Below are 16,568 nucleotides of genomic sequence, written 5' to 3' on the forward strand. Positions count from 1 at the left end.
GTAAGTAAGTAAGCGGCCAAAGTATGGTATATATGAGCCTCAGTAGCATAGATAAGATGGATGGCCACAGTCTTTTTTCCCCAGAGTGGGGAGGTCCAAAGCTAGATGGCATAGATGAGAGGAGAAAGATTTAAAGAGGTCCCGAGGAAGAACTCTTTCAAACAGAGGATGGTGGGATATTAATCAAGCTGCGAAAGGAAGCACTAAAGTACAATTATAATGTTTAAAAACATTTAGAGAGGTGCATGGTTAGGAAAGGTTCAGAAGGATAGAGGCTAAACACAGGCAAATGCACAAGCTTAGGTAGGCAACTTAGTCGGCATGGACGAATTGGGCCGAAGGATCTGTTTCTATGCTGAATAATTCTATGAATGATATCCTTGTTGAAAATGTCAACAATTTTATTCAAACGTAGGATAACAGCCCTCTGAAGCATAAACACCAGATTATGAGAAATTAAATAGCTTTATACGTGTTGTAAATTATAGGTTGTGTGAGCCATGGTTCCAATAGTAATTAAAATATTTTAAACTATAAAAATGTCAGCAACAAATGACTATAATCGCCACTTACCTGTGCGGACTGTGAAATCTTGCGAGTTTTCTTCTCTCCTTTGTCACTTTTTTCCACTCCCTCGCCTGCCTTTTCAAGTGTCCACTCCCAAGCAATCGTAGCTTTCAGGGATTCTTTGATGGGCCATCTATAGATTTCTCGGTCCTAGAAATAAGGTAATATTTAAAAAGTTGCAACCCATAAAAACCAACCTGCTGTGGCAGTTTTTTAGACAGGTGAAGGAGTATGCACGATTGGACACCAGTTGAGTAATTATTATACCTTTTCAGAGAATGTTTTGTATGGCCTCAACCATGGGTGTGTTCGAGCCTCTTCATCAATAATTTCACCAAAACTCCAGTTATTTTGTATCTAAATAAAAAAATATATTGGTTAAGGCGCAGAATGTGCTGCACACTGTTCATAAGATCATAAGTGATAGGAGCAGAATTAGGTAATTTGGTCCATCAAATCTACTCCACCATTCAATCACCAATCAAAGGCAAAATCAAAGCCTATCTCCTTTACTCCATGGATGCTGCTGCACCCACTGAGTTTCTCCGGCATTTTTGTGTACCTTCAATTTTCCAGCATCTGCAGTTCCTTCTTAAACACAATGGACATGATCTTCGCCATACAATAACTCTGATAAATGCATGGAGCAGCTCGAACCACAGGACATGGCTTTTTTTAAAAACATCATTTAAAATCATCTGTCAGCTTGGAGAAGTTACGGGAGTGTCCTCCTCACGATTGGGTGGCTGCTGAAATGTATCTTTATTTTATACAACATGTGACATGTTATTCCCTCATCATTGTTGCTGTAGCACTGCCCCTTAACCTCAACAACATCCCTGCTGGGTTGGAACTAATTTACAGAATTAATGGCAAATTGTTCAATCTTGTCACCTCCACTCCAGGAACAATATCACCCCAACCTCACATGATGTGGTTCACATGTGCAGGTAAGATAAGGCACACATACCAGATTGTGCTCATGAACAGAGAGGTGGGGGTGGGGAAGAGATGTTCATATATTGAAGACTTTCCAGCACGTGCCAGGTTGTTGATGAGAGAAGGATCACTACACTTCCAGCACTGGTTATGAGCGAGGTAGAACTGGTGGCTCAATGTTACAGGGTACAGGTGCTTCAGGAGAGACAGAGATGGGGGTAAAAGAGGAGTAGGTGTTGCGTTGTTGGTTAAGGAGGATGTCACAGCAATGGTCATGTGAAATTACGAACAGTTTGTCTACTGAGGTGAAACTGAGAAACAAGAAATAGATGATCGCCTTGTTGGGAGTTGCCCCCAAATAGCTAATAGGAATTTGAAGAACAAATATGCCAGGAGATTGCAGGCAACTATAGGTCTAATAACGTTGTTGTAGTAGAAGTTTTAACATCCCCAATATTGACTGGGAACGTCATAGTGTGAAAGGTTTGGAGAGGGTGGAATTTATCAAATGTGTTCTGGAAAGTTTCCCCCAGCAATATGTACAAGGCCCCAAACTGGCAAGGGCAATGCTTGATCTAGTCAAGGAAAATTGAGGAGTGGGCAAGTGGATGAAGTGCTCATGATGAGCCTATTTTGGACCAGCGACCACTGTTCTATTAGGTTTTAAATAGTTATGGTCAGAGATAGAGCAGGCGCACGGGTTACATTCTAAATTGGGGAAGGCCAACTATGAAGGTAAAAGGACAGGAGCTCAATAAAGTTGATTGGAGCAGGTTGTTTAAAGGAATAGGAATGTCAGGAAAGTGGGGTGTTTTTAAGTGTGCTTACAAGAATCCGGAACATGTATATTTCTGTAAGTGAAGGGCAAGGCAGGTGAGTGTAACGAAGCTTGGATGACAGACACAAAATGCTGGAGTAACTCAGCCGTACAGGCAGCATCTCTAGATAGAAGGAATGGGTGACGTTTTGGGTAGAGACCCTTCTTCAGACTGAGACTGACGTTTCGGGTCTCGACCTGAAACGTCACCCATTCCTTCTATCCAGAGATGCTGCGTGTCCCGCTGAGCGATTCCAGCATTTTGTGTCCATCTTCAGTGTAAACCAGCATCTGCAGTATGATGTTGGAAATTGAGGTTCTGGTCAAGAGGGAGAAGGAGGCATGGGGCAGGTATTAGTAGCTGGGATCAAGAGCTGGAGGAGTTTCGGGAACAGGAGCATGGTAAAAAATGATATCAGGAGGGAAAATGGGGACAGGAGATAACTCTGGTAGATAACATAAAGGATAATCCCAATAGATTTTTAAAGTATATAACGGGAAAAGAAAAACAGAGGGAGAATGGGACCCCTCAGTAATCAAGGCGGTCAACTCTGTATGGAGTCACAGGAGATAGGCAAGGTCCTCATCAAGTATTTCTCCTCTGTTTTCACCTTGGAGAAAGACATGAGGAATGGGGAACTGGGGAAATGTCTTGCGATCAGTCAGTATTACGGTTAAAGAATTGCTGAAGGTCCTGACGCCAAAGAAGGTAGAGAAATCTCCCGGGCCTGATCAAATATATCCGAAGACACTGTGGGTAGCGAGAGAGAAAATTGCAGGTGCCCTGCTGAGATTTACGAGTCGTCAGTAAATACAGGTAAACAGCTGGATGACCAGAGGGTGGCAAATGTTCTGCCTCTATTCAAGAAGGGCTTTGGTCGAAAAGTTACCAGAGAATATTCTGAGGCATAAAGGGCCTGTCCCACTTAGGCACATTTTGCGGCGACTACAGGCAACTAGGCTGTCACCACATGGTTGCGGGATGATTCCTGTATGGTCGTGAGTTGTCTCCTCAAGTCGCCTAAAGAGTCATCACTTTTTTCTTCTCGCCACTGGATTTGAAATGTTCAAAACCTTTTGGTGACTGTGGGCTTAACGTAGCTTGTCTTCTCCTGTCGTAGGTGCTGTCGTAGGTTGTTGCCAGGATGACGTAGGTTGTTGCCGGATGATGGCTGGTGAATTCCATTGGCGACTACCTACGTCAACCTACGTCAACCGGCGACAGGTACTGGCGACTGAATTGTCTTCAGTTGTCGCCGGCAGGGTGGTAGCTCATCGTAGCTTGTCGCAGGTGGACTTCGGTTGACTTCGGTTGTTGTAGGTTATCGCCCGTGTAGTCGCAGGTTGTCGTAGGTGGACGTCCTAATGGGTCGCCGGGTGACGGTAGCTTGACGTCGACTAGGTGGTAGGTTGTCGTAGACATTGTCGTAGGCGATGTCTAGTGACCGTTTTTTCGGCAACCTGCTACGACTGTGACTGTCGCCGGCAGCCGCCGAAAAAATCGCCTAAGTGGGACAGGCCCTTGAGATATACACGCATTTAGATGGACAAGGGCTGATTAGGAATAGTCAGCATAGGTTTATTACAAATCTGATGGAGTTTTTTGGAGATAAAGAATGACGAGTGCAGAGTTGTAGATGTTGGATATATGGATTTCAGGTTCCGCATGGTAGTCTGCTCTAGAAGGTTAGAGCGCATGGGATCCAAGGAGGGATAGCTGAATGGATAGGAAATTGGCTTCATGGAAGGAAGCTGAGGGTGATGGTGGAAGCTTGTATTTAGAACTGGATGCCTGTGACTAGTGGTGTGCCTCAGGCTCCTGCGTTGGGCCCATTGCTGCTTGTCATCTACATCAATGATTTGGATGAGAACATAAGTGGCATAATTAGCTTGGTTGCAACATTAAAGAGGGTGGTATTGTAGACAGTGAAGATGATTGACACCTGGATCTTGATCGATTGGGCAGGTGGGCTGAGGAATGGTTGATTGAATTTAAAACAGAGAAATATGTGTGTTGCAGTTTGTATCGAAGTTGGGAGGTCATGTTGCAGTTATATAAGACGTTGTTGAGGCCACATTACTAGAGGATTGTGTTCAGTGTTGGTCACCACGTTATAAGAAAGACGTTGTCAAACTGGAAAGGGTGCAGAGAAGATTGACGAGGATGTTGTCAGGACTCGAGAGCCTGATGTTGAGGTTGAGCAGACTAGGACTTTGTTCGTTGGAATAAATCCAGCATTTTTTGTCTACATTCAGCCCACAATGTCTGTGCCGAACATGATTTCAAGTACGACTGTTATCTGCTTGCACATAATTCAAAATCCTCTTAAATGTCACTACTTATCACCTTGATGGTGGGTGCCTGGAAACGTCTGGCAGCACGTTCCAGACACCCACCACTCTCTGTGTAAAATTATTTTCTCTAATATTTGATATTTTCATCCCACAATCAGTCTGAAGAAGGGTTCCAACCTGAAACATCCCCTGCATCCCTCCAGCACTTTGTTTTATGATTGAGAAAGTAATTTTGAGTTCAACTTTTACCTTGATCTTTTTTTTGGTGTGATCATATTAGAAGTCCAAGAACAAAGGCTGTATTGTAAGCTGCCATAGAGTTCACACAAACAGTGAACAACTAAAATATATAAAATCAAATATATTACAAACCTTCTGCATAAATTAGTGTTTTAACATAATGCAAGTATCTGATTGATGACTATATATTCCTGCAGTAAAACAAACTATATATAATTAAGAAATTAAAAACAGCTGAAATATCCTACCTTCTCGAAAGCCCACTTGTCATGTGTATACTCTGCATACTTGTTGATAATGGGGTCCAATTTTTCAGGAATGATGACACTGTAAAAGTCACATGTCACAAACGGTTTTAGAAAATCTGCTATTCTACTCCATATACAAAATTCTTCCTTATCTATTATTTATGATCAAACCTTGCTATTTCCCAAGACTAAGCTGCTCTCAATATCTCATTCACTGAAAATGCCATATCTTACTAATTCCTTATGCATATTTATCCACTTCTATTTAATCATTTTGCAGTTATTATTTCTGTCCATACTTGCAGAGCACTATTATGGTATGGCAAAACCTAGGTTGAAATGCAATTTTAAAATGATAATCTTATTAGAATGCACAGAACATAAGAGTTGAACATAAAGCATGCAGTAATGGGCCCTTCAGCCACCATGTCCACGCTAGTTATAAAGCCAATCGAAACACATATCAAGTCCTTATTATGCTGCTCCGTCTGTTCATGAGTCTATCTAAATGTGTCTTAAATATTGCTATTTGTTTCTATCACCATTCCTGACAGCACATTCCAGGCACCTACCACTCTCTGTGTAACTATTTCTTAATTTCCTTTAAACGTTCCCTCCCTCACTTTAAACCAATGTCCTGTGATTACTATTGGACTTGACTGAGCCTTAATCTTCTCCTCATTGACTCCACCTGGTGACACACAGCTCCGGTTCCCACCTGTCTGCCATACTATTTTACACCCTCCCAAATAGCACTCGCGAACATCCCTGCTACCCCTTCAGATTAGGTGCAAACTATTTTTCTTATACAGGTCCCAACTGCCCTAATGATCCAGGTATCTGAAGCACCGCCTCATACACCAGTTCTTTATCCAACTATACTATCTTCCAATTTCTGTCCTCAGTAGCACATGGCACAGGGAGTATTCTTAAGATTACAACCCTGGGGTCCTAGAGGACCCAGCAGTGGGTGGAGGAGGGGGGGATAAGAACGAAAGGGGACACAGGTGTGAGGCAGTAGATGGGACAGTTTGGAGAACTTTTGCAACTTTGTTGGAGCCAAAACTTGGCAACGCTTATGTACTGCCGAGGTGAGGTCTGCTTTATGATTTTACCGGGTTGTAAAAAGAAAGCATTTCACTGCACCTCAGTACATGTGACAATAACGTATAATTGAATCAGTGAATTGAATCACAAATATCCTATCTCACTTTGCACAACCTCATATCTCTTCCTGCGTATATGATTGGTACCAAAATGGACCACAATCTCTGCCCACTCCCTTTTCCATTTCAGTCGGTATGTAATAGAGTGGTTTTCTTTTTAAATTAGAAAATCCACGTGTGTTTTTAAGCCGAGGGTTTGGGCAATCGTGAGCTAGGGGAAATCTCTTCCCTAGCATTTTGGAAAGTGGTAGTTTTTCTCGTTGCCAGTCCTCTGTTCAGTTAAGTTTCCAAAAGTAATAGTGTCACTCTCAAAAATGTATGACTGGTTTATGAAGTAATTTCACTGATGATGACCATCCATCGATGCCTACACTCCATGATACATGGTGCCAATAAACACACTCAGCTTTATGTTGGAACAGATTCCTTACTCAATGGGAAACACAACATGACATGTAAGTCACACATGTGTATATACATGTTGTTCTTCTTTAATTACCAAAATTATCTATTATCATATTATTCATATCACAAATAATACAGCAAAACGTTGATAATCGACCATTTGAGCATTTGGAAACCCTGATGCTTTGGTCCCTCGAGCCCCCTTTAAATCTTCCCCTCTAACCTTACCCCTGTGCCCTTCAGTTTTAGACTTTCCTATCCTCGAAAAACGACTGTGACCATGTTCATTTCCCTCATGATATTATGTATCTCCATAAGGTCCCCTCAGCCTCCTATGTCCCAACTATCCCGTCTCCCCTTAAAATTCAAGCCCTCCAGTTCTGACAACATCCATTTGCAGCTTAATTACATCCTGCATAGTACTAGGCAACTAAAACAACACATACTCCAAGTGCTGTCTCACCACCTTGTGCAGTTGTAACATGACGTCCTAATTGTTATTTTTGGTGCCCTGACTGATGAATTGAAGCATGCCAAACGCCTCCTTCATCATCTTGATTCTGCGCTCTCGGGGTCGTTCCCACACTCACTTTCACTGACTGAGAGCCTGATTCCTCCACTCTCCTTAAAATGACCAGGGTGCCATTTCCTGTGCTACTTTTACAATTCCCAAGTTGGGTAGAAAATGTCTTAAAGTGATTTAAAGAACTGCTGGACATGAATAGAATAACATCCAATAGTCTGGAAAAACTACTAATGCAGCATCAACATCCTGAGTGTACCAGATTATTGGAATTTTATTCAAGTTCAACAAAGTCTGAAATGTAACTGAGACTATGATCAAAACAATTCATACTTCATAGTGTCCACAGGTTTAGGGTCAAAGTTGCCTTCTGAATCCACTGAAGCTTTCTTCTCAACCTTGGAGGAATAGCTGGCATCAACATAATCTGGAGAGAGTGCACCAGCGATCGCACAAAGGCACTGCATCACCGTCTTGAACAAGTCAGAATCATATCTCTGTAAAATACACATCATTATTGTACTTATATTTCAATACTGTATTTCAGTATTGTAATAAATTATTTGCGTGTGTTCAGTATTGTTGAGTCCAAAATGAAACACATTGAATGGGCTGAGGTAGCAATTTAATGACTGAAATTGCTTTCAAGAGCTTAAGGCCAGTTCCCTGCACCACAAAAGCATAGCTACTTGGGTAAGGAATTAATGAAACAGTGCTGTAAAGGGCCTGTCCCAAATGGCCGTCATTTACGTGCGACGGTTGCGCGTGTCACCATGCATCCGCACAGCCGTCTGGAGCACGTGACGTCATTTAACGATAGACACGAAATGCAGGAGTAACTCAGCGGGACCAGCAGCATCTCTGTAGAGAAGAAATGGATGATGTTTCGGGTCGAGACTCTTCTTTAGTCTGAAGAAGGGTCTCGACCCGAAACGTCACCCATTCCTTCTCTCCAGAGATGCTGCCGTTCCCACTGTTAATCCAGCATTTTGTGCCTATCTCCAATCATCTTGGCCCTGCTCTGGGAGTAGGAGTGGGGATGGATCCAGATCCGCAATGGCCATGAGCCCCAGGCCAAGCTCGGTGATCGCTTGCCTGCTTCTGCTGCTGTTGGAGGTGAGACGTTGCGCCGCACCAGAATCTTGGGCCTGTCCCACTTTGGCCGTCAGTTACACGACAGGCCGGTGGCATGCGAAGATTTCGTGCAGGACGAATTCCACACTCCTCCACGCCACTCCACACTACTCCATGCGCCCGTCCCACGCTACCCACGCGCTAGCAGGTCGCGTAAATGGCACGCGAGTGACAGCCAAGTGGGACAGGCCCTTAAGAATGGGAGCAAATGAACTTGTGCAAGAGAGGGCTTGGTCGTTAAAAAGCAAGAAATAGAAAAACAATCAGCGTTACGAGGTTACTGATTTGAAGGTCCTGAGTTAACTACAAAAACTAACTTTCCACATTTGATGTGCTCAGCCAGTTCCAATGACAAAATGAGTTTTGTGGTCACAGAAAATTCAACCAGAGAGTTTAGTTTCTTTCAATCACAAAGAGATTATTGAACATCTAGTTGTTGATTTTCCATGATCCTTTCTCAAAAGACTGGATTGAACTGTGCTTTCCTCTGCACTTTTAATGCCTGTTGACTTTCGCTAATGCCGCAAACTACTGTTGTGAGGTTGAATAAAACACATTATTGGAACATAGAAGTCAGAGATTTTACTCAAATTCAATGAGAATACTCAAAACTGAAAATATAAAATTGGAAGAAGAATTTCATTCTCGTATAAACATGCTTAATCTTGACTTTTTTTTTGGAAACATGATTGTGTGAAAATTCACAATGATATTTAGCAACTTAGCTGATCCTTTCAATAAGTATACCTTCTGAGACACCGACTCAAAGATTCCCCAGAAGAGTTTCCGAGTCAGATGGAGTTCTTCTTCAGAGGTTACACCATAATTTGCCCATCCAGATGGAAGACAGTAGTATTTCCAACATCTGTCATAGTGATTGGTTAGCAACTAGAATGTGAGAAACAGAAAGAAGACTTTTAGCCACTGTTTGCCCATGGGAGTGAGCACTCTCATTGAGGAAAGATGATGTCCAGGGTGGTTCTGTTTTTAATAGCAGCAATCGAATATTTTTTAAGACATGAGCGATTATTATAAAAGTTTTTTTTAAGGAGTATCACAGTTAATTAAAACATTTTTTTTGTAGCCATTCCAGTTCTTCTGCTTTCCTCAAGATTCATGAGAGTAGAAATCGGATCACATAGTAAAATCCATACATTTGATTTGGCATAAATTGGGTCTAAAATTAGTGGACGCTCCTCATCCTCATTATCACAGTGTCCAACCAACAACTATCTTTTGTAACTGTACTTTTCCACAGGATGGAATTTTGCCAGTGGTGAGTTTCTTAACATGGAAAGTGCTCAATGTCTTCAAACGCAACTGGAAGTAAAATTCTATCGCTTATAGATATATTGAGGAACAAGTGGTAGAAGAGGCACAAGAGCATGTACAACATATCCTAGTGCAAAGTGTGGAAAGGAAGAGACCATTTTTCTATGCCCTGCCACACAGAAGCCTGTCATTATTTTTGGCAGGACATTCTTACAAAGGATAACAGTATTATAATAGGATCTGGATGATTGCACTACAATCTTTGCACTACTCTGGTGGATTTTATTCAAGTGTTAATTGCATCGATCATTACCATGTATACCGTTTACTTTATGGTCTTCATGCAAACAAGGAATTGCATGGCACCTGGTGGATTATGACAATAAATTATTCTGAATTTGAAGTGATGGAAAAAATGTTTTTTTGGTCAGTGAACACATTGATTGTCTAATTTTTCCCAAGAAATCCACCGTGAAATTTAAACAGTGCTCTGAGTATTGACTTACAGGAAAAAAAAATTTGTATCTATAGGTCATGTTACAAATTTACCAATACAGTAAACCCTTGCTTCTCGTTTTGATTTCCATACCCTGGATAAAATATTCATTCTGCAATCCACCCATTCACCACCTTGGTGACAGCCACAGTGCAAGAACTCAAAAATGGAAGCAGCAGAGGCAGTAAACCAAGTTGAAAAGTTATCACTGAGAATTAAGTTCAGATTATTAATTAATAAGTTGCTCTATCATTAATGCTCTGATATTTATGGTCTTGACATTAGAATAGACAAAAAGGTTGGCATAGATTTATGTGTCAAATAACCCATTCGACACTGCATGACTCAATGTCTCTAAAATCATTTCACCAACATCTTTAATTAAATGCCCAAGGAAAGCCTGCAGTCATGTCCTGGGGGTGGGATGATTGTTTGTTGTGTGAGGTTTATGCTGACCATTTAAGGGCATTTTCCCTTGACGCCCATTGTCTTCAATTTTATCTCGAGTCTCATACATCACAAATTCTCAATTATTCAGTGTTGTACCCCAGAAGCAGAGTCTGATGTGAGTTAACTGAGATCAGCAGTTATCATAGTCTGAAGAAGGGTCTTGACCCGAGACGTCGCCTATTTCCTTCGCTCCATAGATGCTGCTTCACCCGCTGGGTTTCTCCAGCATTTTTGTCTACCTTCAGCAGTTATACTGATTATTTCAAATTCAGATCTGGAAACTTCAATCATAATATAGCTCTTGGAGATCAATGAATGCTTTCTCTGGATATATTAAGGAATATATGACAATCTTTGATGATAATGAAGCAATCTCTGAGGCATAGTTTAATAATTCAGCAATTTGGAACTACTTTAGGCAAAGAATCCTTTTGAAGATTAGAATGGAGTCATGGACTGCGACTGTTTATTACTTTTACGTCAACTCTGGGGATTACCCTGTCCCTCATTTGTGAAGGTTGTTCTGGGATTAACTGTTAACATAATTAGGCTTTAGACAACAAAGTTAGGTGGTGTGCACAGAGTTGAAAAATGATAAACTTCCTGAATAGACTTTCAAATTGAATTCCAAAGGTAGGTGGTGTGAGAGTCCTTCATATCCCTTCTCAGTAGCAACTCGTTCATTTGAAACCTTTGAAGTGTGAAGTGAGGCATTAGTAGAATCTCTAGACAATGATTAGTTCTCCCAGCATTTCTGGGGACTTCCATCCCTCTCCCCCTGCCTACCTCCCTTTAGAGCTCCCTCCCAACATCCTCCTGAGTGTCATTATTTTGTCTGGTTCTTGATTCCTCTACGAACTTATCCTTTTCCTTCGTCTCTTCCTCATCCCCTTACTGAAAGGCTTCAAGCAAAGACTAGGTCTTGTGGCTTTCTTGACCGATGTCTTACAACAATTGGTACAAAGATGCTCAGTCTCATCAGTCACATTATAGATAGGTTAAAAAAAGGAGGCAAATAAAAGGGACAGAATCTCTCCAGTGTACCATGACATTGACATGATTTTTTTTTCATGATTGACTGCACCAATCAATTAATCAATCAATCAACCTTTATTGTCATCTTGCAAGCAACAGTTGTACAGTGCAAAATGAAAAGACGTTTCCCAGGGAATAGCGGAGCATCGCACATGAAATTTAAAACATTTCACACATAATAACACTAAAAACAATCCAGTCCCTGATGGAACAGTATAAATAGTTAAAAGCAGGTAAAACACAACGTTAAAATACAATAAACCAATCATAAAATGTCCGGGGCATCTGATTTGAGTGGCCAGTGCCAGTTATTAAAGTGGCCAGTGCCAGTTATTAAAGTGTCTGTGCCAGCCGCAGAATCAAGTGACTGTGAGTACAGAGTGACTGTTTAGCAGCCTCACAGCCTGTGGTAGGAAGCTGTTTAGCAGTCTTGTAGTCCGGGCTTTGATGCTTCGATATCTCTTGCCTGATGGAAGGAGATCCAGGTGTATGTGGAGGGGGTGCAGTTTGTCCTTAGCAATTATCTGAGCTTTTTTCAGACAGCGGCTCTGGAACAGTTCTTGTACCGAGGGTAGGGAGACGCCAATGATCCTCTCTGCTCCCCTCACTACCCTCTGCAGAGCCTTCCTGTCCGAGCAGTTGCAGGTGGAGTACCATGTATTTATGCTGTACGTGAGTACAGACTCCACCGTACCCCTGTAGAAAGTCCTGAGGATGTTGGTGGGGAGTGAGGCCTGTTTTAGTTTCCTCAGGAAGTGCAGTCGTTGATGGGCCCGTTTGACGGTCCCAGTGGTGTTCCTGGACCAGGTGAGGCTGTCTGTAATTTGCACACCGAGGAACTTTATGCTCTCCACTGTAGTGCCACTGATGTTGAGGGGTGTATGCTTTGGCTGCGCCCTCCTGAAGTCAACAACCATCTCCTTCGTTTTGTCGACATTTAATTCTAGAATATTTTTGCCGCACCAGTCCACTAGTTGTTTTACTTCCTCCCTGTACATTGATTCGTCATCTCCGCTGATGAGTCCCACCACTGTTGTGTCATCCGCGAATTTTATGATCTTATTGTCCCTGAATTTGGCAGCACAGTCATGTGTGAGCAATGTGAACAACAGCGGGCTGAGCACACAGCCTTGAGGGGAGCCGGTGCTCAGCGTGATCGAGCCTGAAGTGTTCTTGCCAACACGGACTGACTGCAGTCTCTCTGTCAGAAAGTCCAAGATCCAGTGACACAGGGTGGTGTTGAGGCCCAGCAGGGTTAGTTTCTCCACAAGTCTCTGTGGGATGATGGTGTTAAACGCTGAGCTGAAGTCAATGTACAGGATTCTGGCGTATGTGTTTTTGTTTTCCAGATGCGTGAGTACTGTGTGCAGCGTGGTAGAGATGGCATCCTCTGTAGAACGGTTGGGGCGATAGGCAAACTGGAGGGGGTCTAACGATGAGGGGAGGCTGGCAGTAATGTGGGGTTTCACCAGGCGTTCAAAACACTTCATTATTATTGGGGTCAGGGCGACAGGGCGGTAGTCATTTAGGCAGGCAACCACTGGTTTCTTCGCTATGGGGATTATCGTGGAAGTTTTGAGGCATGTGGGGACAATGGCTTGACTAAGGGAGATGTTAAAGATGTCTGTTAGCACATCTGCTAACTCCTCAGCACATTCCTTGAGCACACGTCCTGGGATGTTGTCGGGTCCGACTGCTTTCCACGGGTTGACCTTAGACAGGATTCTCCGTGTGTCCATTGAGTCTATGGTCAGGACTGGCTGGTCGGTTCGTAAGCAGGGGCTGGCTCTCCCCTTGGGTGTGGTGTTTGCTGCATCAAAACGTGCAAAGTTGTTCAGTTCATCTGGGAGAGAAGTGTCCGTGTCAGTTACCTGCTGCCTTGCCTTGTACCCCGTCAGTGTTTGGATTCCCTTCCACATCTTCCTGGTGTCTCCTGTGTCACAGAGGTGTCCCTGGATTTTCCCTGCATAGGCACGTTTCGCTGCCCTGATTCCTTTTTCCAGTGCAGTCCTGGTAGATCGAAGAGCGGCTGTGTTACCGGCTCTGTAGGCTGCATCACGAGCCCTCAGCAGCGAGCGCACCTCTGCTGTCATCCATGGCTTTTCATTTCCACGTGCAGTGAAGGTTTTCATGATAGTGACATCCTCGGTGCACTTGGCAATGTAGCTGGTTACAGTCTCTGCGTACTCCTCGATGTTGATGAGGTCATCATAGGATGCTGCTGTCCTGAACACATCCCAGTCAGTGTGCAGGAAGCAATCCTGCAGTGCTGAGGCTGCTCCCTCTGGCCAGACCCTGGTGTGTTTTCTCTCCGCTCTGACTTGTTTTTGCAGAGGTCTATAGGCTGGCGTTAAAAACACTGAAATGTGGTCCGAGTGGCCCAGGTGACTTGTAAGTCTCTGGGGTGTTGGTGTAAACCAAGTCCAAGATGTTCTCTCCCCTGGTCTCAAAATCCACATATTGCTTGAATTTTGGGAGCACAGTCTTAAGGCTGGTGTGATTAAAATTCCCGGCCACCACAATGAAGCTATCAGGATATTTGGTCTGGAACTCACTGATGGCGTCATGCAGAGCTCCCAGTGCTTCGTTGGCCTTAGAATTTACATTTGCACTTGGAGCAACATATACAGCCACAACAAAAACAACGGAGAATTCCCTCGGCAGATAGAAAGACCGACATTTCACGATGAGGAATTCTATCAGCGGAGAGCAGTGTTTCCCGGCTATCGTAGCGTTCACACACCAGTCCTTGTTTATGTACAAGCACAGGCCTCCACCTCGGCTCTTACCAGAGCTAGCTGCCTCTCTGTCCGCACGGAACGATGTCATTCCCTCCAGCTGTATTGCCGTGTCCGGGATATTGCCGTGGAGCCATGATTCCGTGAAAACAAACACACAGCAGTCTCTTATATCCCTGTATGTTGTCTTGAGAAGACGCAGTTCGTCAAGTTTGTTGTCCAGGGAGCGGACATTAAAGAGGAGAAGCGAGGGCACTGCAGGTCGGGTCGGGCTAGCTGTTAGCCCAGCGTGAATGCCTGCTCTTTTCCCCCGTCTCCGCCTCGTGTAAGAGCCTGCTCTTTTACCCCGTTTCTGCCTCCTCTCACACCGCTTGCGTCTCCTCCTCCTCCTCTCTCTCCTCTCTCGCCTCCTCTCTCCGGTCGTATTCATATCTGCGGCCGATATGTTTGGCTTCGCAGCCGGTAGTAGTAGTCCGTAGCGGCGTATTTGGTCTAAATCGGCCTTTATGAAGCGCGCAGGGTTTCAGATTTCCCACAATCCAATGGTTTACTTTTCACTGAGCAGAGTCCAAGTCCATGTTCCCAGAGTGTGAAACGTAAGTAACCCCCCTAATTCCCCAGCACACACTTAGCAGAAAACATGGCGCAGATCAGCTACCCTAACTGAAATAGTTTGGAAGATAACGTTATGGAATAAATGGACAATAATCCAGGCATGTTTGTGTGGCAGCAGCTCCACCCACAGGTCACATCTCTATCAATGCTGACTCAGTGAATTCAGAGGTATACGTGTCTTTGGACAGCTGGAGGTAGGAGCCTGGGCCACTCCACCTTTTGGGAATAGGGTCATTGAGTCAGAGCTGTCTCAACCATTTCCTTTGGCAGCTCGTTCCTCTAAGTGAAAAGGTTGCCCCTCAGGTTCCTATTAAATATTTCCTCTCTCACCTTAAACCTATGTTCTTTGGTTCTTGATTTTCCTACCCCTGGTAAAAGTCTGTTCATTCACCCTATCTGTCCCTCTCATGATTTTATACACCTCTATAAGATCCCCCTCAGTCTCCTGTGCTTCAAGGAATAATGTCCTAATCTGCCCAACCTCTCCCAATAACCTCTCCCAATGTCCTGGCCCTCATGTACAGGCAACATCCTTGTTATTCTTCTCTTGTTTTCCCAGTTTAATGACATGAGTTCTTCCTCACGTCTGTTGGAATCACTACAATGTCTAAGACTTCTAATCTTTCACTTTAATTTAAGGCTAACACAGAAATTCCTCCGTAAAAAAGGGATAACTGGAAAGAGGCTACATAATTGTTCAATCGTTCGAGTATCCCTTTAAACAGTTCCAAGCTTATGGTGCAGTGGAAACACATTTCCCAGTGAGTGGCCTACAGCTAACCTTAAGCATAAAATGTTACTTTATATCATATAACCATATAATCATATAACAATTACAGCACGGAAACAGGCCATCTCGACCCTTCTAGTCCGTGCCGAACACGTATTCTCCCCTAGTCCCATATACCTGCACTCAGACCATAACCCTCTATTCCTTTCCCGTCCATAAAACTATCCAATTTATTTTTAAATGATAAAAACGAACCTGCCTCCACCACCTTCACTGGAAGCTCATTCCACACAGCCATCACTCTCTGAGTAAAGAAGTTCCCCCTCATGTTACCCCTAAACTTCTGTCCCTTAATTCTCAAGTCATGTCCCCTTGTTTGAATCTTCCCTACTCTCAGTGGGAAAAGCTTATCCACGTCAACTCTGTCTATCCCTCTCATCATTTTAAAGACCTCTATCAAGTCCCCCCTTAACCTTCTGCGCTCTAAAGAATAAAGCCCTAACTTGTTCAACCTTTCTCTGTAACTTAGTTGCTGAAACCCAGGCAACATTCTGGTAAATCTCCTCTGTACTCTCTCTATTTTGTTGACATCCTTCCTATAATTAGGCGACCAAAATTGTACACAATACTCCAGAATTGGCCTCACCAATGCCTTGTACAATTTTAACATTACATCCCAACTTCTATACTCAATGCTCTGATTTATAAAGGCCAGCACACCAAAAGCTTTCTTTACCACCCTATCTACATGAATTCCACTTTCAGGGAACTGTGCACAGTTATTCCCAGATCCCTCTGTTCACCTGCATTCTTCAATTCCCTACCATTTACCATGTACGTCCTATTTTGATTTGTCCTGCCAAGATGTAGCACCTCACACTTATCAGCATTAAACTCC

General features: G+C 43.4%; 1 protein-coding gene across 7 annotated transcripts in view; it reads right to left on the reverse strand.

Moving 5' to 3' along the window:
- Positions 1–16,568, reverse strand: part of ryr1 (ryanodine receptor 1) — a 604,017-nt gene that overhangs the window by 250,712 nt on the left and 336,737 nt on the right. For all 7 annotated transcript variants that reach the window (XM_033014584.1, XM_033014582.1, XM_033014581.1 and 4 more), the window contains 5 exons: positions 9,082–9,222; positions 7,534–7,697; positions 5,107–5,185; positions 835–924; positions 574–717 (listed from right to left, as the gene is read on the reverse strand). In XM_033014584.1, coding sequence (XP_032870475.1) covers positions 574–717; positions 835–924; positions 5,107–5,185; positions 7,534–7,697; positions 9,082–9,222 — 618 coding nt within the window. The remainder of the gene's footprint in view (positions 1–573; positions 718–834; positions 925–5,106; positions 5,186–7,533; positions 7,698–9,081; positions 9,223–16,568) is intronic.

This window comes from Amblyraja radiata, chromosome 41 (assembly GCF_010909765.2).
Source record: "Amblyraja radiata isolate CabotCenter1 chromosome 41, sAmbRad1.1.pri, whole genome shotgun sequence".
In the NCBI taxonomy this organism is placed as follows: Eukaryota; Metazoa; Chordata; class Chondrichthyes; order Rajiformes; family Rajidae; genus Amblyraja; species Amblyraja radiata.